Raw genomic sequence first — 25,168 nt, forward strand, 5'->3', positions numbered from 1 at the left:
AGGCACATCGGGGTCAGGTGCGTCTGGCCAAGAGGGAGGGGCACCACCAGTGTCCCTATGAAATATAAATACCACCTTCACAGTCTCTAGGACTTTGCTTTAGATTCAACAAATTAAGAGGAGCTAGTCACAACATGAGGGCTCATCTGGAATGTGAACCCAGTACCTTTCATATTGTTGACACCCTCCTGAAGTGTGAATGCTACCCAGAGATCCATGAGCCAAGGATAAAATGTCAAAAGGTCAACAGAGCTTGCTTGTCCAAAGATTCTACATAACAAACTCCCAGTTCAAGTGGCAGTGATAGGATCTTCTGTTTCATTTTTGACTATGTAACAAGTACTAAGAGTGTACCATGTATATTTTCTCATCACTGTGTTCAGATATGTTATGACCCACATCTGAAGCAGGTAGGACTTGATTCCAGGCCTTCTGGCTCAAAGGTAAGGATGCTACCATTCTGCTTAAAGAGGCTTATCAGGAACCAAATGTTCTAATGAATAACAGCTGCTGTCTCTGGTGTATATCATAATTTAAGGAGACAGTAATTTACAAGATTTTGTTTTTACATAAATAGACTTTTACATATGTAGGAATTTCACATTCCCCAGATTTACGTTGAGCTGTCCATGTTTATCAATAAACTTTACTCTAAATGTTTAATATATGAAAACCTAACAATTCACTAGAGGCATTCCTTGTGGTGAAACAGTCAAATAATTCGCTGTGTTTATCTATCACAATTTGGATTTTTTTTCTTGAACATTTGCTTTAGACTGGCTGTATTTGTTTATTCACCTTTTCTCTTTCTAACTCTTAGTGCATTACCTGAAAGAGTTGGATTACATATATTGTTTCAGTCCTTTCAGTTCCCTTTTTATACTAAATTTATTCCAAGATGTTGGATAAACAATGTTATGTCTGCTGCTTTGGTGATTGCAAGAATTTGAGCAGCCAGTGTGCACTTCACGAATTTCCTTTACTCATTTGTTTTTAAAGCTTTCCAAACCAAAACACAACTCTTCATACTGCTCATTAGTCAGATTTGGTTACCAGCGCTCAATAAGGTATTTTAACTACTGGGCAAGCATCACCTGGCTTCCTCAATGGAATGCAGTGATGTCCTGATCCAGTAATTTTGTAAATTTAATTTTACCAACGAGAAATGCTTGTTCCTTCTCTCTGACCAATCTAATCTTTGTTTTCTGTTTGTCAAAGGCTTAATTAGCAATGACAATATATTATTCAGAGCCACGTGAGCATTGATAAAATGAAGCATGAAAGATGTTAATGTTGGAAGGAATCCTGAGTGACGCAGTTTATGTATTTGGAAAGGCAAAGACTGATTCGGGATAGTTGGCATGGCCTTGTTAGAGAAAGTGTGTGTCGAACTTGATTGAGTTTTTTGAAGTAGTAATGAAGAGAATTGAGGGCAGAGTGATGGATGTGATCTACATGGACTTCAGTAAGATTCGACAAGGTTCCTCATGGTAGATCCGTTTGTAAGGTTAGATCACATTGAATATGGGGAGAACTAGCTATTTGGATACAACTGACTCGAAGGTACAAGACAGGGTTGTGGGTGAAGGGTTATTTTTCAGACTGGAGGTCTGTAACCAGTGGAGTGCCACAAGGATCGGTCCTGGGTCCACTGCTTTTTGTCATTTATATTTTTTATATATATATATATGATTTTGGATATGAACATAGGTATAGTTAGTAAGTTTGCAAATGACACCAAAATTGGGTAAGTAATGGAATGTGAAGGAGGTTATTTTTAGAGTCTTTGAGCCTAAAGCAGATAGTACTTTCATATTCTTTAAGCATGCATTTATTTATCTGTCTTATTTTAAAACATTGATGGAAAAGGATTGACAAAGTCTAAAAGTTCAAAGTTTTAAATTGGAGGAAGGGCAATTTTAACTTATAAAGCAAGACCTTTCAAAAATAGTTTGAGACTGAATATTTGCAAGTAAAGGGATGGCTGGAAAATGGGTGCCTTCAAAACTGAGAAAATAAGATTTTAGAGACAGTGTTCCTGTTATGGTGAAGGGCAAGGCTGATGTCAGGAATGCTGGATGACTAGAGAAGTTGAGGTTTTGGTCAAGTGAAAGAAGCAGCATGTATCAGGTATCAACAGCAGAGATAGTGAATCCCTCGAAAAACATAATGGCAGGACGAGTGTACGCAAGGGAAATCAGAAGGGCAAAAAGGAGACGTGAGAGTGCTTTGGCAAATAGGGTAAGGAGAATCCAAAAGGGTTCTACAAAACAGTTTTTCTCCCTCCATTCTTGTTGGGCGGCATGGTGGGTCAGTGGTTTGCAGTGCTGCCTCTCAGCACCAGGGACCCGGGTTCGATTCCAGTCTCTAGCAAATGTGTGGAGTTTTCACATCCTCCCAGTGCCTGCGTAATTCAAAGATGGCAGGTTAGGTGAATTCGTTATACTAAGTTGCCCATAGTGTTCAGGGTGTGTAGGTTAGGTGCACTATTCAGGAATAAATTTAGAGTAAAAGGGAGGGGAATTGGTCTGGGTAGGTTTTCCAGCACCACTCTAATCCAGGATCTGGTTTCCAGCACCTGCAGTTGTTGTTTTTACCTATCTGGGTGGGTTGCACTTCGGAGGGTTGGTGTAGACTTGTTGGATCGACTGGCCTTACATCTGCACTGTAGGGATTCTAAGGACAAAAGAGTAATTCGGGAGATGATAGGGCCCCTTAAAGATCAGCAAGGCTGCTTTTTGTGTGTAACTGCAGGACATGGGATAGGTACTAATCAAGTATTTTGCATCAATATTTACTGAGGAGAAGGATATGGAAGATACAGAATGTGGGGAAATAAATAGCGACATCTTCAAAAATGTCCATTTAACAGGAGATGGTGTGGGACATCATAAAGGTGGATAAATCTGTGGGAACCTGATCAGGTGTACCCTAGAACTCTGTGGGAAGCTAGGGAAGTGATTGGGCCCCTTGCTATGATACATGTATCATTGATAGTTACAGGTGAGGTGCCAGAAGACTGGAGGTTGGCTAACATGGTGCCACTACTGAGGAAAGGTGGTAAGGAAAAGCCAGGGATCTATTGACTGGTGAGCCTGACATTGGTGGTGGGCATGTTGGAAGGAATCCTGAGTGGACGTGGTTTATGTGTATTTGGAAAGGCAAGGACTGATTCGGGATAGTTGGCATGGCCTTGTTAGAGAAAGTGTGTATCGAACTTGATTGAGGTTTTTGAACTGGTAATGAACAGGATTGAGGGCAGAGCGATGGATGTGATCTACATGGACTTCAGTAAGATTCGACAAGGTTCCTCATGGTAGATCCATTTACAAGGTTAGATCACATTGAATATGGGGAGAACTAGTTATTTGGATACAACTGACTTGAAGGTACAAGACAGAGTTGTTGGTGAAGGGTTATTTTTCAGACTGGAGGTCTGTAACCAGTGGAGTGCTACAGGATCGGTGCTGGGTCCACTGTTTTTTTGTCATTTACATAAATGATTTGGATGCGAGCATAAGAGGTACAGTTAGTAAGTTTGCCGATTACATCAAAATTGGAGGTGTAGTGGACAGCGAAGACGGTTACCTCAGATTACCACAGGATTTTGATCAGGTGGGCCAATGGGTTGAGAAGTGGAAAATGGAATTTAATTCAGATAAATATGAGGTGCTGCATTTAGGGAAAGCAAATCTTTGCAGGACTTCTACACTTAATGGTAAGGTCCTAGGGAGTGTTGCTGAACAAAGAGACCTTGGAGTGCAGGTTCAAAGCTCCTTGAAAGTGGAGTCACAGGTGGATAGGATAGTGAAGGCGGCATTTGGTATGCTTTCCTTTATTGGTCAGAGTATTGAGTACAGGAGTTGGGAGGTCATTTTGCGGCTGTACAGGACATTGTTTATGCCATTGTTGGAATATTGCGTGCAGTTCTGGTCTCCTTCCTATCAGAAGGATGTTGTAAAACATGAAAGGGTTCAGAAAAGATTTACAAGGATGTTGCCAGGGTTGGAGGATTTGAGCTACAGGGAGAGGCTGAACAGGCTGGGGCTGTTTTCCCTGGAGCGTCGTAGGCTGAGAGGTGACCTTATAGAAGTTTACAAAATTATGAGGGGCATGGATAGGATAAATAGACAAAGTATTTTCCCTGGGTTGGGGGAAGTCCAGAACTAGGGGGCATAGATTAGGATGAGAGGAGAAAGCAATAAAAGGGCCCTAAGGGGCAACTTTTTCACGCAGAGGATGTATGGAATGAGCTGCCAGAGGAAGTGGTGGAGGCTGGTATAATTGCAACATTTAAAAGGCATATTTGGATGGGTATATTAATAGGAAGGATCATCAACTCCACACTCACAGGAATCCGATTTACGAGAGAGGAAGAAAAGGACAACCAACTCCCATTCCTAGACGTGAGGGTACAGAGAACACCAAACGGAAAATTCACCACTAAGGTACACAGGAAAGCCACACACACAAACCAAGTCCTGAACTATGAAAGCAACCACCCCAATATACACAAACGAAGTTGCATCAAGACACTGTTCAAAAGGGCCACAACACACTGCAGTACACCAGAACTGCAAAAAGAGGAAGAAGAACACCTAGACAAGGTATTCGCAAAAAACGGATATCCCCGCAATTTCATCAACAGATGCCTAAGGGAGAGACAACAGAACGAGGACATGCCGCAACCCAAAGGACTAGCCACACTACCATACATCAAAGCATCTCTGAAATGACAGCCAGACTACTGCAACCACTAGGACTCATAACAGCACACAAACCAACAACCACTCTCAGACAACAACTCACCAAAACGAAGGACCCTATACCCAGCATGAGCAAAACTAACGTAGTATACAAAATCCCATGCAAGGACTGCACAAAACACTATATAGGACAAACAGGAAGACAGCTAGATCCGCATCCACGAACATCAACTAGCCACGAAACGACACGACCAACTATCCCTCGTAGCCACACATGCAGACGACAAGCAACATGAATTTGACTGGGACAACACTACCATTATAGGGCAAGCGAAACAAAGAACAGCCAGGGAATTCATAGAAGCTTGGCACTCCATCCACAAACTCCATCAACAAACACATAGACCTGGACCCAATATACCGGCCACTACAGCGGACAGCTGAAACTGACAAGCGGCAGGGACAGGCCACTATAAATGTCGGAGGAAACACCACAGAAGCGCTTCACAGGAGGCTCCCAAGCACTGAGGATGTCACCTAGACAGGGGACGAAACGTTTGCAACAAAAACTTCCAGCTCGGCGAACAGAACCACAGCAGCATTAATAGGAAGGGCTTGGAGAGACATGGGCTGGGTGCTGGCAAGTGGGACTAGATTGGGTTGGGATATCTGGTCGGCATGGACGGGTTGGAACGAAGGGTCTGTTTCCATGCTGTGCATCTCTATGTCTCTGACTCTAAAATGTTGCCTCATTATTCCCAATGCATTTCTAGCATTCTTTGCAGTCAATTTGCTTTTGGGTGCTATCCAAATGTAGCATTTTGGCTTGATCCAACAGAGCCCTCTCCAGTGCATTATAGGATAATTGAGGATGCTCCAAACAGAAACTTGAACTAAAATCAGAATTGCCCTTTTGTTTATGGAATTCTCATGATTGATTTACCTGTAATGATGCTAATCGCCATTTTTCCGCACTTAGTGATTCCACCAAGAAACCTCATTGTTGACAAGTTACTTTTAGCTTTTCACCTGGCCCATGCATGAATAATTTAATTCCTTTTGAGTTAAATGAAGAGGTTCTGGATCTACAAGAGGTTGAGGAAGAATTATCTATTGTTCACAAGTCTTCTCACTAAGACCTCTGACCTTGAAAAATAACTTTGTAACTGTAATTATTCCATCTTTGTGCAATAAACAATAGAAAACAAGAGGGTTGAGCTGTATCATTTATCTTGTGTTGAAATGATGCATTTCCAGATTTTTCAAAGAAAACTAATTGAGATATCAACTTCATTACGGTTTTAAACTAGACTACTCAGAATATCCAGCGGCAGGAATAAGAATATCCTAACTAATTGACCGTAACATGATGTTTATTACCATTTGATTTCAGCTTTGTGTTTAAAATATTTGATGTGCATTATTTAATGGGAAAAATATCATATCCTTTACACCATTTTGTAAAACTGATTTACTTTGTGTTGGAATTGTAGCATTCAACATAGTAGCTGCCTTGTTGGCTGATGTTATATCCATTGGTGTAGACAGTTGTAGTATTCAGTGAAATTGTTGACTGACTATTGATATGCTTTGCATTAGAAATCAAAAAGTGAATACACATTTTCTGCTCTACCAGAGAACTGAGAAACCTGTAAGCTTTTTGGTGAGAATAGAATGTGGAAATACTGGCCAGATAGTTGAATGACTTGTTTAGACCTCTCGACGTCAGTGGAAACAATCACCACTTATGAATGCTGTAAATTCATTCACAGAATTGTGTATCAAGAGAGCAGTAGTTTGTGTGGGATAAAAAGAGGAGGGAAGGGGAAATACTAACCTTTGTGCATTAAGTGTGTTGATGAAAAATTTGCATCAGAATGTCAATGGGTGCATGTACGCAGTTGCCTGTTGGTTTAGGGAGAGCAAATTGACATGGTTTTCGGTTTCTGATCACTGACCAGTCATTCTCAATGTAAGCTGCTTCTGTTCTGATGTTCCTTCAGCAATTCTATATCATGTACTGTTCAGAGATTTCACTGAGCTGATTTGCTTGTGTGACCAGAAGGCAGCCTGGTTCTGTGAAGTTAGTTTGAGGAATGTTGAAGTGGACTTAAAATGGCTCGCTCACACTGAGGAAGGAAAAAATAACCATGTAACTGGCAGTCAGTTATGTTTAACTTTAATTTTGTGAGTTGACCTAATCTTCTGGGACAGTTTAAGGTATGATTCTAAGGGTATGATTTTGCCAAGTTGTTGTCTGGTCTACGAGACAGCTCTCCCAATTCTGGTACAAGCTCTCCCAGATGTTGGTAAAGAGGACTTCTAGGGTTAGTGGCTGTTTTTGGCATTACAATTTCCAGTTCCTCGGTTGATACCAAGTCCTATGTTTGTGTTTTCATGGTTCGTTTCCTTTCAAGCAGGATACAACTTAATGGTTAGCTCATTTAAGAGGGCAGTCAACCACATTGCTGTAGGTCTGAAGTCAAATGTATGCCAGACCAGATAAAGATAGTTAGTTTGTTTTCCTGATGGACGTGAGTGTACCAGATAAGATTGTCCAACAATTGACAATGACTTCATGGTCGTCATTCATATCTTAATTCCAGATTTCTTTATTAAATGCAGGATTCAAGCCTCAGTCTCTGGATTAATGGTCTTGTGATAATACTAGCAACCTGATAATCTAACCATTTTCTTTAAAATTTCTGAGCTGTGTGAGATTTTGTTAGATGGCATTTTAAGTTCTATTCTGGCCAATCAGTTATTGCCCAGAGGGCAATTCAGAGTGGATCACATAGGTGTGGACATGGAGTCACATGTCAACCAGGTCAGCTAAGGATGGCAAGTATCCTTATCTAAACTACACTAATAGAACATTAGAGCGAGCGCAAGTCAAACCCTTCGGCCCTTGCTGTTGTGCCCACCTGTGAACCCAATCTGAAGCCCATCAAGCTTACTCTATTCCATTATCATCCATATGTTTATCCTATGACCATTTAAATGCTCTTTAAAGTTGGCGAGTCTACTACTGTGGCAGACGGGGTGCTCCAAGCCCTTACTATTCTGAGTAAAGAACCTACCTCTGACATCTGTCTTCGCTTTAAATTGAGGGGTGATAAATATATGTCCCCTCATGCTAGTCATCACCATCCGAGGATAAAGGCTTCCACTGCCCACCCTATCTAACCCACTGATTATCTTATGTCTCGATTAAGTCACCTCTCAATCATCTCCTCTCTAACGAAAACAGCCTCAAGTCCCTCAGCCTTCAGACCTTCCCTCCAAACCAGGCAACATCCTGGTAAAATCTCCTCTGCACCCTTTCCAGTGCTTCCACATCCTTCCTATAATGTAGCGACCACAACACAATACTCCCAAGTGCAGCCACACTAAAGTTTTGTACAGCTGCTGCATGACTTTATGGTTCTGAAACTCAATCCCTCTACCAATAAAAGCCAACACGCTGTATGCTGCCTTAACAACCTTGTCAACCTGGGTGGGAACTTTCAGGGATCTCTATACGTGGCCACCGGGATCTCTCTGCTCATCCACACTACCAAGAATCTTATCATTAGTTCAATACTCTTTATTCCTGTTCCTCCTTCTGGAGTGAATCACCTCACCCTTTACTGCATTTAACTCATTTTGCCACCTCTTAGCCCTGCAGCCAGATATTTATTGAATTCACATTTCACATCTGCCATGATTGGATTTGAATCCCCAGCATATTAGCTTGTAGTTCTGGTTTGCTCGTCGAATGATGTTACCACTCGATCACCATTTCACCTTTAAGATCGCTACAAGATCATGTGTCACTACAATAGCAAAGATTACCTGGTCAATTTTTGCATTTTTAGTTATGGAAGCTTGCTGTACATAGTTTTTCCTAACAGGGACAATGCTTCACAAGGACTTAATTGGCAATGATATCTGGTTGCGGAAGTACTTAACATGTCTTTTTTAAACCCTGCTTAATCAAAGATGGTTTATTTGTGCTTTTCAAAAATTTTAACTTTATTTTTCAGAAATCGAGCTATAGCTGACTATCTTCGGTCTAATGGATATGAAGAGGCATATTCAGTTTTTAAAAAGGAGGCAGAGTTAGATATGGTGAGTCAAATTAGTTCGCTCATGTAAGTTTGGGTACGAAAACATGATTGCGAGGATTTTTCCCCATCAACTAAGTGTTGAGAAGTGTGAAACTTGTCAAATAGTCAGTTCTGCTATAATGTGTTTCTTTGCAAATTGGCTTTAATGCAGTTGAGGAATTTAGACTGTTGTTTGTAGAAAGCAAACTTTCCTTGTCTTTATTTATAATGTGATTCTACCTCCTTTAGTTTAAATGGAGCAGCTGTTGTGCGATTTTCCTATACCGCAGGATTGCACAAGAATGGAGCTATCGTGTTATATCAGAAAAACGCCAAGCTAACATGTTGTTAAGATGACTTTTAAGAAGATCTATCCAGAAGGGTGCTGTTCGTTTATTTTGAGAGGAAGAAACAAAGATGGCACATATACTTGCATGGCTGTCATTTTAAGTTGCTCCAGGATAGGAATAACCATGATGTTTCGTGGAATCCAGTTTCATACACTGCCTCATGTCAATTTCATTATTATGGCTGCTTTTATTGTCAGTCTGCAACTGCCCCAAAACTACTTGCTTTCTCTCCTTCCTCTTTCATGCAGCAGCTGAGAATTTTCCTCAGTTTATGATCAAGGAACAAGTTAGCCTTTCATTGTCCATCTTGCACACGCTAGTTCAAGTTTATTTGATTAGAACCAAAACTGCACATCCTCTTTGTAAAGCAATAGCTAAAAACTTACCAATGACCTGAGCTGAGTCTCCCTGAGAAGGTACAAAGGAAGTAAATACTACTTTATGCAATACTACCTTTACAAATATCATGTTCAAGATTCTTGTACTTTCAATCAAAAAGTTAATGTTTTAGGCATACTTGTGTGCAAAAATCTTTAGTGGATCTTCAATTCATCTAAGTACTTGGGAAGCACTTAAAGTTTGAATCAAAACATGAAATTATACCCAATAAAAAATTTAATATGGTTTTGAGCAACAAAAAAGTTGAGGTTCTGATAATACGGGCGGCACGGTGGTTAAGCACTGCTGCCTCACAGCACCAGGGTCCCAGGTTTGATTCCAGCCTCTGGCGACTGTGTGAAGTTTGCACATTCTCCCTGTGTCTGCGTGGGTTTCCTCCGGGTGCTCTGGTTTCGTCCCGCAGTCCAAAGATGTGCAGGTCAGGTGAATTGGCCATGCTAAATTGCCCATAGTATTAGATCCATTAGTCAGAGGGAAGTGGGTCTGGGTGGTTTACTCTTTGGAGGGTCGGTGTGGACTGGTTGGGCTGAAGGACCTGTTTCCACACTGTAGGGAATCTAATTTAATCAAACAATATTGCTGTAAACACCATGTACAGGGAACGTCAATCTAGATATTATGTGCACATTGGTCTCCTGCAGCTCTATTAACTGATGTGTTCTGCCTTGTGTCCTTCAGACCTACCTGTCCTCAACCTTGACATCTTGTACCTCTGCAAAACTCTTTGAAGAAAAATTGAGCTTTATTTTTATGTTCCATGTGTCCGAAGGTAATTGGCACATTGAAAATGCATCCAAATTTCTCTTTTGGAATGTGTGCCCAATTCAGTTGCCGAAGCAGTAAAATAAATAATTGTCAAGCCCTTCCAAACTTGAATTTACCCTTTCTCAAATTAAAAGTTATGCAAATTTAGCAATGCAAAGCATTACGATATTGACTCCAGTTTTGATGTCAGAAGCATTACATTGCTGGTATGAGGCAGAAAGTTGGATAGGAAATCTCTAAGACATTGAATAACCATGAGCTGACACATGGTATATCTAAAAATAAATAGACACCAAGCACAGAACTTCACAAATGTACAGAATTCACAAATCTTGAGCAATTCTAAGGATTTGTTTTTCTTTTAATTTGGAAGGAACATATGACAAGGCCAAGTATTGATTCTGAGTCAGTTGAGCAAGAAAGCTCAACAGGGGAGAGATACAAAATGAGTTGTGTTTTAGGGCAAGTTCTTAGCTTTTTCCAACTGATAGCAATAATATAATTTTGTTACTTTTTTTCCTCTAGAATGAAGAATTAGATAAGAAATATGCTGGACTGCTGGAGAAGAAATGGACCTCTGTGATAAGATTACAAAAGAAGGTAACTTCATGCAATTTATTGGTCAGTTGTCAGTAGAAATCACTATTAGGTTCATGTGTATTTGTCTCATTTTGCTGGCCTCAACGTCTCATCTGTACTGTTGTCCCAACTCGTGGATGCTATAAAGAAAAATGGCAATTCAAAGTTCCTAAGTGTTCGCTAACACTCAAGGAAGCAAAGGAGGACCAAATCTTAGTTTGTTTTTGGAGATTAATACAACTTTCATTGCTACCTCTGGCATTGAGTTCCAAATGTCTGTTACCTTCTGGGAAATTGTAAACATTCATAAAAACAAATGAAATTTTACTGTTTGAAAAATGGCATCTAATTAATTGAAGGCTTCCTTGATGAGATTTTTGATTCCATGTACTTTCTTCACTGAAAGTTTTCATTTCTACATAGCAATGTGGAATTTACTTTAAAAATCAAAGGCTATGAATTATCTATGTCGCAAGAAATTTATTCAAGGGCTCCTAACTGCCTGCAGTTGGCTTAGTTGACCTGTCTGCTTTGTAGATGAGGCACTTTTTAAAATTCAGAAATAAAGCAAATACTTGGGTAAGTGTGGTGTTTGGTTTCATTTGGAGGATGAACAATACATAGAGACCAACTTTGCTTGAATTCTATTTTCTGTGACTATGAAGCAGCTTGGAATTTTTTTTTCAGTCATGGGATGTGGGTGTCACTGGCTGGGCCAGCATTTGTTCCCAATTCCAAGTTGCCTGTGAGAAGGTGGTGGTGAGATGCTTTCTTAGACTGCTTTGGTGTAGGTAGACTACAATGCAGTTTGGGAGGGAATTTAAGGATTTTGACCCAGGAGCAGTGCAGGAACAGTGCTGGACATCTAAGGATGGTGTGTGGCCTGGAGGTGAACTTGCAGGTTAGGGTTTCTCATGCACCATCTACTGTCCTTCTGGTTTAGAAGATGTAGGAATATTCTTTTAAAAAAGCTAAGCCTAAGTCTTAGTTTGTTGCCAAAATTATGCTTCACTTGCAAGGAAGCTCTTCCTCATGCAGTGGATTAATATTTCTGTTAGGCTTTTTTGCTTTTGCGAATAAGATGGGCAACTCTGTTTCGTCCTTCCCATAAAAAAAATTTAAGCTTGTAAATGCCGAAGTATTAAATATTTTGCAACTTCAAGGAAATTCTTCCTTTTAAAACTACTACAAAAAGAGACTCTGGTTTATTTCACAGCTAAAACGTTTTATTTGCATGTAATCTGTCCCATAGCCCATCGTTCAGGTATTTACCCATGTTCAGTACTGACATTTAAATACTTGCATTTTAAGCATTTGTTTCCACGTGTTTGCAAAATGCCTTTCAAATTTTCAGCTGTTAAACTTGACAAATGAAAATTATTTCCCACTGCTCTTGCAGGACGTGGCTGTCCCTTGGACTGTCATCTCTTTTCTCCCAAATGTTTTTGCAGGTTTCATGGGTCTGATGCCTCTTAGATTTCATCTTAGTCTCAAAGTTAGTGGCAGGTGAGTTAGTAGATGCTTTGGTTTTACTTATCCAAAATTCCCAATATTTGAATATTGGTCCTATTCAATTGAAGGTAGCATATATAATTCTTTCCTTGAAAAGAAGAGGGAAACAGAAAACAAACTGTAGTCCAGTTAGCTTAAAATATCTCCTGGTGAAAATATTAGAAACTATTATCAAAAAGTTAAAAATCAAACCCTCAGGTTATGGTCCAACAGGTTGAGTTAAAAACACTAGCTTGTCAACCAGCTGATGAAGGAGCAGCACTCCAAAAGCTAGTGCTTCTAAATAAACCTGTTGGGCCATCATCTGGTGTAGTGATTTTTAACTTTGTGCTCCTCAGTCCAACACCACCTCCAAATCATGATTATCAAAAAAGCTATTACCAAGTTCTTGACTTCTTTTGAAGTCATCAGGCAGAGTCAGCATGGTTTTGTGAAAATGAAATCATGTTTAACCACGGTGGCACAGTGGTTAGCACTGTTGCCTCACTGCGCCAGAGACCCAGGTTCAATCCCCACCTCAGGCGACTGACTGTGTAGAGTTTGCACATTCTCCCCGTGTCTGTGTGGGTTTCCTCCGGGTGCTCCAGTTTCTTCCCACAGTCCAAAGATGTGCAGGTCAGGTGAATTGGCCATGCTAAATTGCCCGTAGTGTCAGGTGAAGGTGTAAATGTAGGGGTATGGGTGGGTTGCGCTTCGGTGGGTCGGTGTGGACTTGTTGGGCTGAAGGGCCTGCTTGCACACTAATCTAATCTTGTTGGAGTTTTTTGGGAAAATAACACGTGCTGTTAATAAGAGGTGAATTGTCGATGTACTGTACTTAGATTTCCAGAAGCATTTGATAATGACATTAAAGATTATTGAGACGTAAGGCTCATGTAGAGGGGTAACACTGAGGCATGGATAGAAGACGTGCTAGCTAATGAGAAGCAGAGTGTTGGCATAAATGTGTAGTTTCGTGGTTGGTAAGGTGTAATGCATAGTATTCCATCATAATGGTGCTGGGAACTCAATATTGACAATTTTAATCTAAATGACTGTATGGATGGGCATATGAATAGGAAGGGTTTGGAGGGATATGGGCCGGGCGCTGGCAGGTGGGACCAGATTGGGTTGGGATATCTGGCTGGCATGTACGGGTTGGACCGAGGGGTCTGTTTCCATGCCGTACATCTCTATGACTCTAAGGTAAGCTATTATCCATTGGAGTTCACAAGAGTCAAGAATGACTTGATTAAAATATCTAAGATCCTGAGGGGTACTGGCAAGGTGCCAGTCGCGAGGATGTCCTTAAGTAGGAGAGCACTGAACTCTGGATTAATGTTTTTAAAAAGAATGGCTTGTTTCAAAAAGATGAGTTGTTGTGACTCTTTGGAACTGTCTTGCTGAAAAGATAGTGGAAGTAAAATCTTGGAATATTTTTATGACAACTAGATATATTATTGGTAATCTCAGAATTGGTGCTTTTTGGATAGTTGAAGATCATATTCAAAAGGAGTGTGTGCTTGAGGAACGGAATGGCCTATTTATGCTTCTGATTATGCATATATGTATGACCCCAATGGACTTAGTCAAAGAGTTGTACAATATGGAAACAGACCTTTAGTCCCAAATCGTCCATGACGACCAGATATCCTAAATAAATCTAGTCCCATTTGCCAGCTTTTTGCCTATATCCTCTCAACCCTTCCTATATATATCTGTCCAGGTGCCTTTTAAATATTGTAATGGTTCCAGCTTCTTCCACCATCTCTGGCAGCTCATTGCACACATGCATCATCATCATCATCATCTTTCTGAAAATTGCCCCTTGGGATCCTTTTTAAATCTTTTCCCCTCTCACCTTAAACCTATGACCTCTAGTTTTGGACTCCCCACCCTGAAGAAAATACCGTATCTATTTACCCTATCCGTGCCCCTCATGATTTTATAAACCTCCACAACGGTAACCCTCAGCGTCCAACGATCCAGGGAAAATAGCCCCAGCCTATTCAGCCTCTCCATATAGCTCCCACTCTGGCAACATCCTTGTATATCTCTTCTGAACCCTTTCAAGTTTCACAGCATTTTTCCTACGTCAAGGAGACCAGAATTGAGCATAGTATTCCAAAAGTGGCATAACCCAATATCCTGTCCAGCTACAACATGACATCCCCATTCCTCTATTTAGTACACTGACCAGTGAAGTCTAGCATAGCAAACAACACCACCACCACGTCTGCCTGCAACCTCACTTTCAAGGAACAATGAACATGCACCCCAAAGTCTCTTCATTTGACTTGCATTTACTGAATTTGAAAAACAAAATCCTTAAAAGTTTTATTTAATTCTGTTTGACAGGTTATGGAATTAGAATCCAAACTTAATGAGGCAAAAGAAGAGTTCACTTCAGCCGGCCCTCTGGGTCAAAAACGTGATCCGAAAGAATGGATCCCTCGTCCTCCAGAGAGATACTCTCTGAGTGGACATAGAAGTCCAGTCACACGGGTTATTTTCCATCCAGTCTTCAGTGTTATGGTATCAGCCTCTGAAGATGCCACAATAAAGGTAAATAATCTTTTAATAAAATATTTTTTTAAACAGCTAAACAAAGTAAGCTTATCCACAGGGCAAGTACACTATCTCTGCCTTATTCTACATCCAGGTAAAGCCTGTTTCCAAATCATGGACTTGGATCCATTGCCTAACTAGCCACACCCATGATACACCAATAGCTGGCTGGCTTTGAATGGAAAATGGGACATGTTTGAGAAAATACTACACTGCAGTGCAATTTTTAAATTCAATACAGCATCTCTTGTCCAATCTGCTTTTTAAGGGAGGAGGTTTGGCATTTGTATTTCTTTCATTGTACATAGCCTCATTAGTCTTGCTGTGAAGCCTTGACTTTGGATAAATACTGTTGACAAAGTCTTTATTTTACAGAAGTGTAGGGAAGGCATAATTATCTTGTTTAAATTAAACAATTCTAACAAAAGAGGAAGTGAGTTAACTTTTCTAAGTGATTTAAGTTAGACAACATTTGTGATGAGTCACCTCCCTGAAACAGACTCGGCCAGTGGTAAGAATACCCTGGGTAGTTTGACTTTGGAGCGGTTAGTTAAAATTCAAATGACTTTTAAGTGAATTAAGTTTTTCCCTTGGCTCCCTTGTGCTTTGAAGAAAATAACTTATATTAACTGTTTACAGTTAAAGTTCCTCTCATCCCCCAAGTTGAAAATTTCCAGTTGATGATCAATGGACATATGCCTTTTGGGAAATTTTAACTTTTCTCATTTGAGAACTGTAAATACTTTTTGTGTACTAAAAGTGGTAAAATTTTTATTTATCCCGAAACATGGCAATGAAAGTGCTTCATGGACTTTGTAGTTAGCAGCTCCTGTGAACACAGCCAGCCCATGTTAGCAGAAGACAAACCAGATAAACTGTACAATTGTCTAAAATTTTGAACACTTTCATGCTTGAAATGAATGCATAAATTAGCGATGTTCTTGACCATATTCTCAAATGCATTAACCCAAATGTCCTGGCCCAGAGATAGGGGTACTAATACCACTGCTTTACCAGAACCCTAATGCATGAATTGTAAGCCGACAGTCTAATTGACCACTGCACCTAGTCAGTCTTGTTATTTGGTGTCATGTGAAGGAGTTTGTTAACTCCCTTATTGCTCCCAGTTGTCTGCTCCTCCTGAAATTTAATTTTTAGCTGTGAAGGTTTTGAAGTTTAACATTGTATGATTATTTTTCTCTGGTCAATTTTATATTGATCACTCCATAAGGTGTTAATTGGTACTTTGTAAACGAGCTATTATTTATTATTGTCCTCTCATATCCAAAGTAGCATAAAAAGCTTTTGGACCCAGGTTTTGTCAATGGTAGGTTCTGATCTTACAATGAATTTTCTAAATAGCATTCTGATGTTAGTCGAATATTTGTAGGTTGATGTGGCATCTTGCACTTTGGCTTCAGTTCAAATTGCTTTTACTTTTCTGAACATTTGCTCAGTGAGTTTATTTTCTGCCCAAGTGTATGCTGCCACACAGCTACTAGACTATTGTGTGCAGTGTTACTTACTTTCTCGGAAGACCAAAAGGTGAAATGGACATTGCTGTCACCGTGTTTGCGTTCTTCTGCTGGTGTAACGGAAACAAATCCTTCTAGGAAGGCAAGTCTTCTGCCAGGTTGTGGTGGTTTGACATCTCCATATGTTTTACTTACAATTTTGATTATTGAGATTGGAATTCTTAATGGAGTCATCTTTAGGAGATCACCATACGGTTTGTTTGTTGAATGACATCTATTTAGAAAGTAATAAATGCATTTGAAGTCTTTCTAATTGTACAGTTCCAAATTGTAGCATAAAATTATCTTCTTATTGCTCTGTTTTGGTACTTTTTTCAAAGGAGAGAATTGGTGTCTTTTGAGGCTGACAGATAATGTCTCTGTCCCACTGACATACGAGGTAAAAACAATGACTGCAGATGCTGGAAACCAGATTCTGGATTAGTGGTGCTGGAAGAGCACAGCAATTCAGGCAGCATCCGAGGACAGGCAAAATCGACGTTTCGGGCAAAAGCCCTTCATCAGGAATAAAGGCAGAGAGCCTGAAGCATGGAGAGATAAGCGAGAGGAGGGTGGGGCTGGGGAGAGAGTAGCATAGAGTACAATAGGTAGGTTCCCCACTGACATACACCTCCCCTTAATCATTTATAATGTGAAATGAAGTAAGAGTAAAAGAATGAAATTAATTTAAACCACTTAACAACCTCCGTAGATCACATTCACCTAGTATCTTATTTGTTAAGAAGAAATGACACAGATGGAAGCTAGTCCATTTTATAGCTTGTGCAGTTGGATAAATTAGCTACCCATTTCAATCAAAATGTTTCCAAGATGAAGAATGTTCTTGAATATGGCTGGCACATTGGTTCAGAATTGTCTCTTTATCATGGTGTATTTTATTAGGACTGTAATAAATGTGTCCCAAGATAACAACTAGCATGGCAATTCAGTTTAGTGTGGTCTGTAAATGTCAGCGGGTGCTGTGGCATGGTGTCTCTGAATGACTTAATTTTTCAGATGTAAGGACCTTTTAGGCTGCAATTCAACAGAAGGGATTCACAGAATTATTAAGATTAATTGTAAATCCTTGCACGTAACTTGAGGTATCCTGGTATTGTTCATTCAGATTTTACCAATTTAACTCTTTGCTAGACTTTCTGTGCTCTCCTACTTTGAAAGATCCTAAAATCTGGAGTGCGGATCCTGGGCCTTGCTGGGCAGCTGTTAGTCTATCAGCTGCCAGAAACCTTTTGGTCTGAGAACTCCGTCATTCCTTTAAGTATTCATTTGTACAAACTTCAGAGCTGGAGTTGGCAACCAACTTAGTGGAGTGGATGCTCATCACAAAATGAACCTTTGGAGCCATGTAAGTTTGTATCACCAAATGGTGCCCTTGTCCACCAAATTTTAGGATCGCTTTCAGATTTCCAACAAAGCCCTCCTAATTTTGTAGATATCTAAATTGTGTGGTGACATCTTGTTTCTTTGCTTCCAGTGTGTAGAACTGACAAACATCGTACTGGTATGCAATAAGGAATGTCCATGAAACTGCAACTGTGAAGGAATAATTAAATAATTTGCATAAAAATGCTTGCGTTAGAATGTAAAAAAACTAAGACTTCTGGGTTTAACATGGCTGGGTTCATTTGTTCTTCAGTGTTATGGTTTTAACTTGTTCTTTTATTATTTATCATGTAAGTGCTATCATTTACGAATGGAAATTTTCAAAATTGAATTTGATGTAAGGAGATACTTTTATTCCTTAAACTACACGTAACGGGTACCATTTCCAATAAAATAACTGCCAGAATTTAGAACTGGATCTAGCAGATAGTTCTGAAATTGGTTAAATTGGCCACTGATTATTCTAATTACCACTTTCTATTTGCATATCATTAGTCTTTGATATAAATTATATTCAAAAGAATAATTGCCTGCAAGGCCATTTCATATAATTGAAAAAGCTGATTTGCTATCATTTGGATCCCAGCATAACAATTTCTGATAACACTTCAGTTATTACTTTCTCAGTGGTATGGTTTATATCATGGAACAGTGCGCAAGAGAATCAATTATTCAGAAAGCTCGTGGATTATCCTGCTGAGTGGAAATGAGAGAATGCTATATCAGCAAATAACTCTGCAATTTGTTGACACCAATTTTGTATTCCCCTGATAGGTTTGGGACTATGAGACTGGAGATTTTGAGCGTACCCTGAAAGGTCACACAGACTCTGTACAAGATATCTCCTTTGATCAGAATGGCAAGCTGCTGGCATCCTGCTCTGCTGATATGACCATCAAGCTTTGGGATTTCCAGAGTTTTGAATGCATTCGGACCATGCATGGTAAGTGTCAGTTTCCTTATTAGGATGTGGGGGGGTTGCAAGTGGCAGTCCTAACAGCAGAAATGTCCTTTTTATCTAGTAGATAAAAAATAATTTTCTCAAGTAAATTGCATTTCGATTGGAAATCGACTTCATAAGTATAATAGTGAATTTCACTCATCACTGTCAAAAATAATAATTTGAAGACCAAGGAATATGTTTCATGTGTTGCAGTGCTTTTGGCAATATTTGAAACAGTTATCATATTTTAAGGTGAAGGTCAACTCAAGTAACCTGTATGAGGTTACTGCTTGAAGCTGCATTTGCATTGACATGATTTATTGTAATATTCATTTACTGTTGTTTAACACTTTGAAATGGCACAAGTCACTGTGTGAGAAAGTAGTTCTGGTGTCATGTCCTGAACTATATTTCTTTTCTGCAAGACTACCCCCTCTCTCGTTAAGATAGTCGTCTTAGTATACAGTTTCAGCAAGACTTTTCTCTATTTTTGTACTCCATTTCCTTCTCAATAAAGGCCAGTATTCCATTTGCCCTCTGTGGTTATCCAAGTACCTGCAGTAGCTTTTTGTAATTAATACGTGAGGACTCCCCAATCCCTCTGTGTTGTAGCTTTCTGCTATCTTTCTCCATTTAAATAATTTTCAGCTGTTCTGTTCATCATCCCAAAATACGCAATCTCCGTCTCACTGGTTTTTGCGCACACATTTAATATCTCTCCTATGCAAGCTCTTCGAGACATCCTCACCACTTGCTTTCCTGCCTATTTTGTCATCCACAAGCTTGGCCCTAGTGCTTTCCTCATCCATGTCATTGATATTTTATTGATATCTACACAAACAAGCTCCTGCTCCCCTTCCTGATCGCCCTCGCCCTCTGCAAATAATTGTCCCTATCTGTAATCCTGTGGCACTCCACTAGTTGCAGATGGTTAATCTGAAAATGCACTCCTTGTCCCAGCTCTAATCAGTTAGCCTGATTTCTGTGTGGTCTCAACTCTAATGTCTGCTTCTGAAACCCTTAACTCCCCTTGACTATGAAAAAATCTATCTTCACCCTGAAGACTACATACACTCAAAATGATTTCTTATCAAACTAAAAAGCAAAATCTCTTATTCTTGAATGAGTCCCTATATTCTAGTCTCTCACAAGAAGTCTCTCACATTTATATAAATTTGGATGAGAATATAGGAGGCATAGTTAACATGTTTGTGGATGATACCAAAGTTGGTGGCATAGTGGAAAAAGGTTATCTAAGATTACAAACTGATCTTGATCAATTGGATTATTGAGCTGAGGAGTGGCTGGTGTGTAATTTGGATAAAAATTAAGTATTGCATTTTTGTGAAACAAAGAAAGACAGCGCTTAGTTAATGGCAGGGCCCTGTGTAGTGTTATAGAACACAGACATAGATTCAGGTACATAATTCTTTGAAATTTGCGTCACATGGAGACGGAGTGATGAAGGAGATGTTTGGTGCACTTCATTGTTCAGACATTGAGTCTGAGTTGGGACTTCATGTTGAGGCTGTGTAGGACATTGGTCACGCCTCTTCTGGAGTACTATGTGCAGTTCCGGTCACCCTGCTGTTAAATTGGTGAGGGTTCAGAAAAGATTGACCAGAATGCTTCCAGGAATGGAGCGTTTAGGTTATGAAAATAGGTTGGATTGGATAGGCAAGGAACCTTTTTCACTGGAGCATAGGAGTTTGAGGGCTAACGTTATAGAGGACCATGGTGACTTCGAATGTGTTTATTAAAGTGTAAAAAGTATAGCTAAAGTATTTTGGGATATATCTGAAATTTCTAAGACAGTGAAGATTTTTCAAAAATTACTTGAAAAATTTATTCTCCTGGGCACGGTAGTGCTAAGAATACTCTGAATGCAAGGAATCTAAGTAGAGAGTGCTCTAGTTTCTCGATGCATTTTATAAGTTCAATACTTTGTGCACGGTAGTTAGAAGTAATGGAACTACGCAAGAGAACAACAAAAATGTTAAATGTGGGCATCATTTACCAGGGTTAATAATGAATCCAATTCAAAAAATTTTTTCCCTCAGATTCTGTCTGTATTGTTACATGATTGTTGCATTTTGGGTTTTTTGATCCTACTCTTAAATCTATTTGCTTTCAGGCCATGATCATAATATTTCATCAGTAGCTATCATGCCTAATGGAGATCATATAGTGTCTGCTTCAAGGGATAAAACCATGAAAATGTGGGAGGTGCAAACAGGGTGAGTATCCAAAGAGTGTACCTTCACATTAATTTCAACTTTAAATTTAGAAACATTATATTTTAGGCACAGTTTTAGATAATCTGCTAATTGAAGACTGTGTAGAATTTGTCAGGTGTGCAATTTCTCATTAAGTTAGTATTTCTTCTGAAATGTGCTCAGAGGGCTTGCGTGTTTGTCCTGGAAAGAACTTTGCAATATTACGATGGAGTAAAGTTGCTAGACGAATGTAAATTGTCATTGTAAATATTTGTGTAGCAATTTTCTGTTCATTAAACTTTGTTACATGAATGAAGCTAATCTTCACACCATACTCTAATCACTTGATTATCTGTTGAAACTGTCTGTCTTGAATTCCAAGCAACGCAATATTTTCTGTCAAAATTCATGACTGACTTTGCAGTTATTCCTTAGTTTGCATACTGAAATAGGTTCATTCAGTGGTATATGAGCTTTTTTAATATGTTGACAGCTAAATCCACTTCATACTTTAAACAGTGCTCAGTGAATTTGTGTGGAATATTAGGTTGTTTTTAGGTACTGGTTGTACTGTTTGATTCAGTTTTTTTTAGGGAAATTAATGTTCATTGTTCGAGTTAGTCACTTGACTAACTTTAATGCTATCTTTTTAATGAAGACACAAATCATTTTGGCTGCACTTTGCAAAAAAAAGTGATACCAGTACCTCAAAGTGCAGGTAAATAAAGGCATTGAAAGCTTTTAATATTTGTAGGTAATTTAAGTAACTTGATTTTGTCTCTGTATTAATGGGTACCGTGTACTGTCAGTAATTAGTGTTATATAGTTAAAATATGTTCATTGTCAAGGTTGATGTCTGGAATGGGACTGTAGCTAAGACCAAGAGCTTCAGGAATTTTCTTCTACGTTGCCAAGCAATAAAGGGCAGGGAGAGATTTAAAATTCAAAAATATTTTCTTGGAGTAAATGTTTCCTGATGTAGAGTTAGTGACGGGAGGTTGTCAAGATAAAACTACAGCAGTGAGAAGATGGGTTAGAGGAAAAGTGTGTAAGCACTGAATGCTTTGCTGAAGGGTGTGGTTGAGGTACAGACTTTTGCATCTTTTAAGGATTAGAATGCTGATTATATCAATGCAATTTAGTGAATTTTAAAATCCCTATTGGTGACTTGGATTTCCTGGCTCTGGTGCTGCACAAAATATTACTTTTATTATTTGAACTTCCAATGACTTAGATATTCACAAGATGTCTTGTAGGATATTGAGAGCTCTGCTGCTCCCCCTCAATTAGTTCCAGATACATGGAAGCTATAAGTTTTTATTTCAAAGGGGACGAAGTTAGGTGTCAAGTTGCAACCTTTGACAAAGTAGATTCCGTTTGGGTGCTTTCTTATAAACCACAAATTTGATTTGTTATTTACAGTGCTGTGGCTAAAGTTTCAAGAATTTGGATAGAATACGTTGGGGGCTCATTCGATTGACAACTTGCTGAACATGAAACATAAATGTCAAAGACTTGAAATTATCTATTACTTACCTCCTTGGCTTAATCAGGGCATTTGATGAAATCCCTGAAGAATAAACATCAGCATGCATATGTTGAAGAATATACCTAAACATATAAGCAGAAACAAAGAGCTGATGGATTTCTCTTGCTATAATTCTTAGATAGTCATACCTGTAACTTCTTGCTCACAGTTATTGTGTGAAGACTTTCACGGGACATAGAGAATGGGTGCGCATGGTCCGACCCAACCAGGATGGTACTCTGCTGGCCAGCTGTTCCAATGATCAGACTGTCCGTGTATGGGTAGTAGCTACAAAAGAATGCAAGGCTGAACTTCGAGAGCATGAACATGTTGTAGAATGTATTTCCTGGGCACCAGAAAGTTCCTACCCAACCATTTTGGAAGCAACTGGATCTGAGGTAAGATCCCTAGAGTTGGAATGGTTTGGTTAAAATCTGAAGCCACGATTCAGATCCAAAACATCCAAGTCATCCTCATTGGAAAGAAAATTGTTTGCATTAAGTTTTTGATAGCTTAGCATCAATTCTTGAATAATCTACATTGCATTGTGAGGAAATGTGAAGTGTTGCGTGGCCCAGAATCTCTCAAATTCTGGTAAAAAGGTAGTGGCTGGCAACACATCTGGTGACTTCAGTACAGTTTGACCAAGTGACGTGCAAGGTCGAAATAGATCAAAACTTATTTGAATTCTGACATACTATAATATTTCAAATTCCATTTGCTCCATACTGTCATAAAGCCTGGTGTCTGACCGATCACAAGTATATCTTTGTGTTTGTCTTCTGCAAATTGGATTGAGAATTCCCAAATTAATTCTGAGATTGAAATAAGTAAATTGATTGCATTTGCAGTCAAGAGATTTCATTGTGGGATTGATCTGTATTAAAGGGCAGTTTTTAATGGAACAGTATGGAGTTGATGAAGTTCTTGTTTCTAAAGTTTAAAAGGCTTAATGATTGAGTTTCTTCTGTTTTCTTCTTTTAGTGCATCAGATATTTTTTGCAATGATGTAATCAGTTACACAAGGGCCTGCACCCATTTTCGTTTGAGGGCAATGTTACGATCACTTTGTCATATATGATTGGCAGCAAGTGACCTCTGACTATGGAGTAATCTGTAGCTTTAATTGAGCTTGGAACAAGATGCACCAATACAGCCACCTTCCTAAAAGCTTTCTAAATGACTTGAACCACAGCTGTCTCACTGACCAGCTTTCTTTTGGCTTTTTCTGGAAAGAAAAATCCAATCTAATGTTTTTAAAGAGACAAAAGTTGTATGTTTTCATTTATTTCACTTTTGGATGTGCTAACTTTTACGGTTAAATTTTGTTAGTGAAGTGAGGATGCTAAGCTGAATGAGAGGCCTTTGTATGCACAGCATTGCTTTTTAAGCAATGAATCTTTGACTTCGGCTATTAGTAGAACTCCTAAGTGGGTGTGAGGTTGGCCGTGTTCTATTAACGAACCCGCTTTCCTGATCAAGGTTTTTATTGGTTGAATGAAAAAGAGCATACATTTTTCAGTCATTTTGCAATTGGCTACCAAACTTGCAGATTTTTAAGTACCTTAGCTAAGAAATTGAGCTTCAAAGTGAAAGTAGTTTCAGCCGGGTGATAGATCAACTCCTAAGGCAAGTGATTTTCCATCTCTGGTCACTGAGTAAGAGTAAAATCTCTTTTTAAATGTGCTGCATGACTTGGTGTGCAAGAGAACTCTGTTGGCTTTGAAGCTTGCATCAATTAGCTTGAAATACATTTGTGGCTAAAATATTGCTTTGAGTGGGAATATATCCCCAAAGCTTGGCTAGAAGAGAGACTTTGTCAAAATTAAAATTCTAATCACTGCATTTCACTATTTTGTTAATTAGTATTGAAGATGTGCATATCACTTCAAAAGCGACTTATCATAATGGTTCTTTGATCTTTTACAAAGCACTTTAAATTGCAAATCAGCAAAGTAGCTCCAATTCTGTTTGGAAGCCAACCACCAGTGGTAGATGACCAACTAAAAGCCTGTTTGAATGTTCTCTAGTTGGCTTTTTGAGCTTCATACAAATGCCATTGTGAAAAGTCGACTGTCTTTTATGTACATTCTGCTATAAAATCCACTGGTCACATGTCAAATTAATCCACTCAAACAGAATCTTACTGTAGGCAAAACAATTTGATTTGTATTAAAATTATGGCTGGTGGACCTTGAGCTATAATCCGCTTAAACCCAAATGATCATAGATTCATAGAGATGTACGGCTTGGAAATAGACCCTTCGGTCAAACCCATCCATGCCGACTTGTTATCCCAACCCAATCTAGTCCCACCTCAAACCCTTCCTGTTCATATAGACATGCAAATGCCTTTTAAATGTTGCAATTGTACCAGCCTCCTCTGGCAGCTCATTGCATACACGTACCACCCTCTGCGTGAAAAGGGTTGCCCTTCGGATCCCTTTTATATCTTCCCCTCGCATTCTAAATCTATGCCCTCTCGTTCTGGACTCCCCCAACCCAGGGAAAAGGCAGTGTTTATTTATCCTATCCATGCTCCTCATAATTTTGTAAACCTCTATAAGGTCACCCCTCAGCTCCAGGGAAAACAGCCCCATCCTGTTCAGCCTCTCTC

General features: G+C 39.3%; 1 protein-coding gene across 4 annotated transcripts in view; it reads left to right on the forward strand.

Moving 5' to 3' along the window:
* LOC122563957 (lissencephaly-1 homolog) overlaps positions 1-25,168 on the forward strand; it is an 87,928-nt gene that overhangs the window by 43,065 nt on the left and 19,695 nt on the right. For all 4 annotated transcript variants that reach the window (XM_043718305.1, XM_043718304.1, XM_043718306.1 and 1 more), the window contains 6 exons: positions 8,732-8,816; positions 10,834-10,908; positions 14,737-14,943; positions 18,639-18,807; positions 20,942-21,044; positions 22,721-22,949. In XM_043718305.1, the coding sequence (XP_043574240.1) occupies positions 8,732-8,816; positions 10,834-10,908; positions 14,737-14,943; positions 18,639-18,807; positions 20,942-21,044; positions 22,721-22,949 (868 nt within the window). The remainder of the gene's footprint in view (positions 1-8,731; positions 8,817-10,833; positions 10,909-14,736; positions 14,944-18,638; positions 18,808-20,941; positions 21,045-22,720; positions 22,950-25,168) is intronic.

Source organism: Chiloscyllium plagiosum, chromosome 28 (assembly GCF_004010195.1).
Source record: "Chiloscyllium plagiosum isolate BGI_BamShark_2017 chromosome 28, ASM401019v2, whole genome shotgun sequence".
Classification (NCBI taxonomy): domain Eukaryota; kingdom Metazoa; phylum Chordata; class Chondrichthyes; order Orectolobiformes; family Hemiscylliidae; genus Chiloscyllium; species Chiloscyllium plagiosum.